Raw genomic sequence first — 2,909 nt, 5'->3', positions numbered from 1 at the left:
TCCATGAACGACAGGGGCAGTGCAATCGTCGGGTACAGTAGCGTCAGAAAAATGATGACACCGGCAAAGGCCACTTTGTACTTCTTTCCAAGCTCAAGGTACGCCACCAGCGCACTCTGCAGCGGCAGGAATATAATCAGCAGTATAACCAACCCAATACCAATCACAAAGCGGATCCTGGGTGGATTCTGGCGAAGATACACTGCCCTACGCGCCAGCCTCCGCTCCTTCTCCTCGATGCTGAGGTGGTTTTGCTCGTAGCCCGTCAGATGGTACGACGGAAGACGCAGAAAAAAGAAGGATACGGCACCAACAGCAAATACCAGTGCCATCAGGAAATAGAAGAAGTAATCAAGCCTTCCGTCAAAGAAGGCAAGCTGAATGCTTCCAACAATGGCAGCGCCGAGGCCAGTGAAGGTCTTCATTAAAGCAACAACGGCGCCCTTGTGTGATGGAAAGTAACTCATTACTGTCATAGCTGAAGCGAGATCAAACAAAGAGCATCCAATACCCACGAAGGCGTTGAATGCACTGAGACGAACAACAGAACCTTCAATAACGCCTTGGAACGTGAGTGCCAGGAGCAGCGCCCCAAGTGGGAAAAGAAGAGTGGCCAAAGCAATAGTCGGTTTCGGGCCAAAGTGGTCATAAACAATGGCATGCGGCAGGACGAAGTAACAAAACGCCAAGCCCACCGTGCCTATCGTCGACACGTCACGGCCGCTGAAGTTGTACCGCTTCTGCATTTCTCCTGAGATGAGATTGAATGCGTACGAGAAAGATGTACAGATGCAGCAAAACCCACCAAAGGTTAGCATTGCAAAACGACGGGGTTCACTGATGGGTTTTTGCGATCCAATGACGAGCCGTTCAACGAAGACAGCCTCCTCTCCATTCATCTTGTCTACGTATATATTTTGCTTTCAGGCGCAGGTCAGTTTGTTCTTCCTTCTTATGCTTCCACAGTGATGTGTGCGTGGGTCTGTGCTTGTATCACAGTGACGCCCTGCCCCACAAAAAAAAAAAAAGGTCACAAAGAGAATAAGCGGAATTGTACAACAGAACTAAGGGGCCAAGCTAACAGGAAAAGCATCGCAGCAGAGGGGGGTCCCCTCGACTCTGGCTCTTTATTTTCAAACGAAGTGGAAAAAGAGAATAGCTAAATGAAACGGGGAGTAAAGTTCTCTCCTTTGTCATGACATCGTTCATTTCCTTCGGTCTCATTCAGTTCCCTTCAAGCACTGATTTGGGATTGCTCTAAATATCCCAAAATACGTCTCGCAGCCTCCTTGCCCACAATAGGAAGGAACCGCAGGAAACGTGAAGAGAGGAAGGAGTAAAGAGAGTAGGAGGCAGGCGGACGATGGAGCCGAGAGAATAGCGGGCAACGCGGGTGCTAAGAAGCGGCGGCATCATCTGCGGCAGCCTCCACAACGCCATTGAAAGCAGTCATTGAAATGTGCGCGCCTATTCCCCAGCCGCGCTGGCATATGGCTCAGCCACCAGCGTCTCCCCAGTCCTCCTTCGCTGGCATACTAAAAACACTAATAGTGGAAAAGGCGAAACGGAATCGCTCCACCCACTTCCAGGCCTCCACGTCACACGCACATGGGGAAAGCATCGGAAGCAACAGGAAGGCAGGTGTGAACGGCAAACGAATGGGGGGGGACTCAGGGAGAGATGTCTTTGTAATATACGTTTTGGATTATTTATTTCATAGTCGCCACATTTCCCACGTTAAGGTTCGTTTGCATCCGGCACTTCGTTACTGACGTACAAAACGGAGCGTTAAAGGCAATCAATGGGTCAAATCAAAAAGTCAAAATGCTGACTCTTACCCCTCATCACTTGGTGTCTACAACAGAAGGGTGGTAAGCCTACACGCGATTACAGTAAGGTCATAAGTAAAAAAAAAAAAACGCAGAGAAAAACAGAAAGAATGTTGCGTGCGTACTCCGCCGTATGGAACTGACGAGCTGTCGGCCTTTGTTAATGGCACTTGTTGTCGCAGTTCAAGTCTTCAGCCAGTGGCACTTCTGCAGGACTGCTAGTGCGGGCCATCACATCCCGAAGTGCCTCCTCCTTCATGCGGCGCCGCTCCTCCAGCACCGTGCAGCTGAAACGGCGGTACTCCCAGTTCACGTAGATGATGGCAATGAACGCGGAGCAATTCAGGCCAAGGAACAAAAGCAGCGGCATCATTACACACTTCTGGCCCAAGCAGAGGGTCTGTCCCTGTTCATCCGCCACACGCGTGTACCACTCACCATAGGTGAGACGGTTCAGCAAAACTGTGGACACCACCGTTGCAACGAAGCAGAAGTTGTAGTGCTTCGCAGGATCCTTCGCAAATATGGTGCGAGTTACCAGCACAACAGCAGCTGCGCAGAAACCATTGCCCAGAGCTGCAGTAACGTAAGGAACGACCAGTGCTGACTTTGGAAGCACGAGGAAGAGCACCAGCGACAGAATCACGCACACCACAGGAAAGAGCAAGGAGATTGTAATGGGGATTCTATCCTCCGCCTTGCGCTTTTGCGACCAGACCTCAAAGTAGCTCATCAACAGACGGCCAACAGCACTGCCCACACCATTTATAACCGTCAACAGTGTACCAAGCGCGTTGCTGACGGGCTCACCAGCGATAGCAGCATAGATAAAGCGGGCGTTGAAAATAATAACGAACTCCGCGCCAACAATGCAAAAGAACAACCAGAGAAGGGCCCACATCTTCGCCGTCCGCAGGTTCTGTAAAAATGTTGTCTGGTACTGTGGTGCAATATAGTCGATGTCTGTCTCCACTGCTGCATTCGAATCTCCAGAGTCGCCTTCCGCAACAGGCTCTTTTTGCTCAGCGTCTCTGTCCGAGGCACCTCCAGCCTCCTCAAGCTCATTGAATTGTCTCTGCT

The 2,909-nt window shown here is 50.7% G+C and overlaps 2 protein-coding genes across 2 annotated transcripts; both read right to left on the bottom strand.

Annotated features, from left to right (window-relative positions):
* DQ04_15411010 (hypothetical protein) lies at positions 1-899 on the bottom strand (the record flags this gene model as incomplete). The annotated part of the gene is made up of 1 exon (XM_009317309.1): positions 1-899. A coding segment is annotated over one exon (899 nt), but the record flags the coding sequence as incomplete, so codon positions are not given.
* A 1,090-nt stretch (positions 900-1,989) lies between these two features.
* On the bottom strand, positions 1,990-2,730 carry DQ04_15411000 (hypothetical protein; the record flags this gene model as incomplete). The annotated part of the gene is made up of 1 exon (XM_009317308.1): positions 1,990-2,730. One exon carries the CDS (start codon positions 2,728-2,730, stop codon positions 1,990-1,992), a length of 741 nt encoding a protein of 246 aa, XP_009315583.1.
* Between the last annotated feature and the right edge of the window lie 179 nt (positions 2,731-2,909).

Source organism: Trypanosoma grayi (assembly GCF_000691245.1).
Source record: "Trypanosoma grayi strain ANR4 Tgr_1541_V1, whole genome shotgun sequence".
NCBI lineage: Eukaryota > Euglenozoa > Kinetoplastea > Trypanosomatida > Trypanosomatidae > Trypanosoma > Trypanosoma grayi.
Note: the sequence above shows the minus strand (reverse complement) of the source record. Positions and strands in the feature narration are given on the sequence as shown.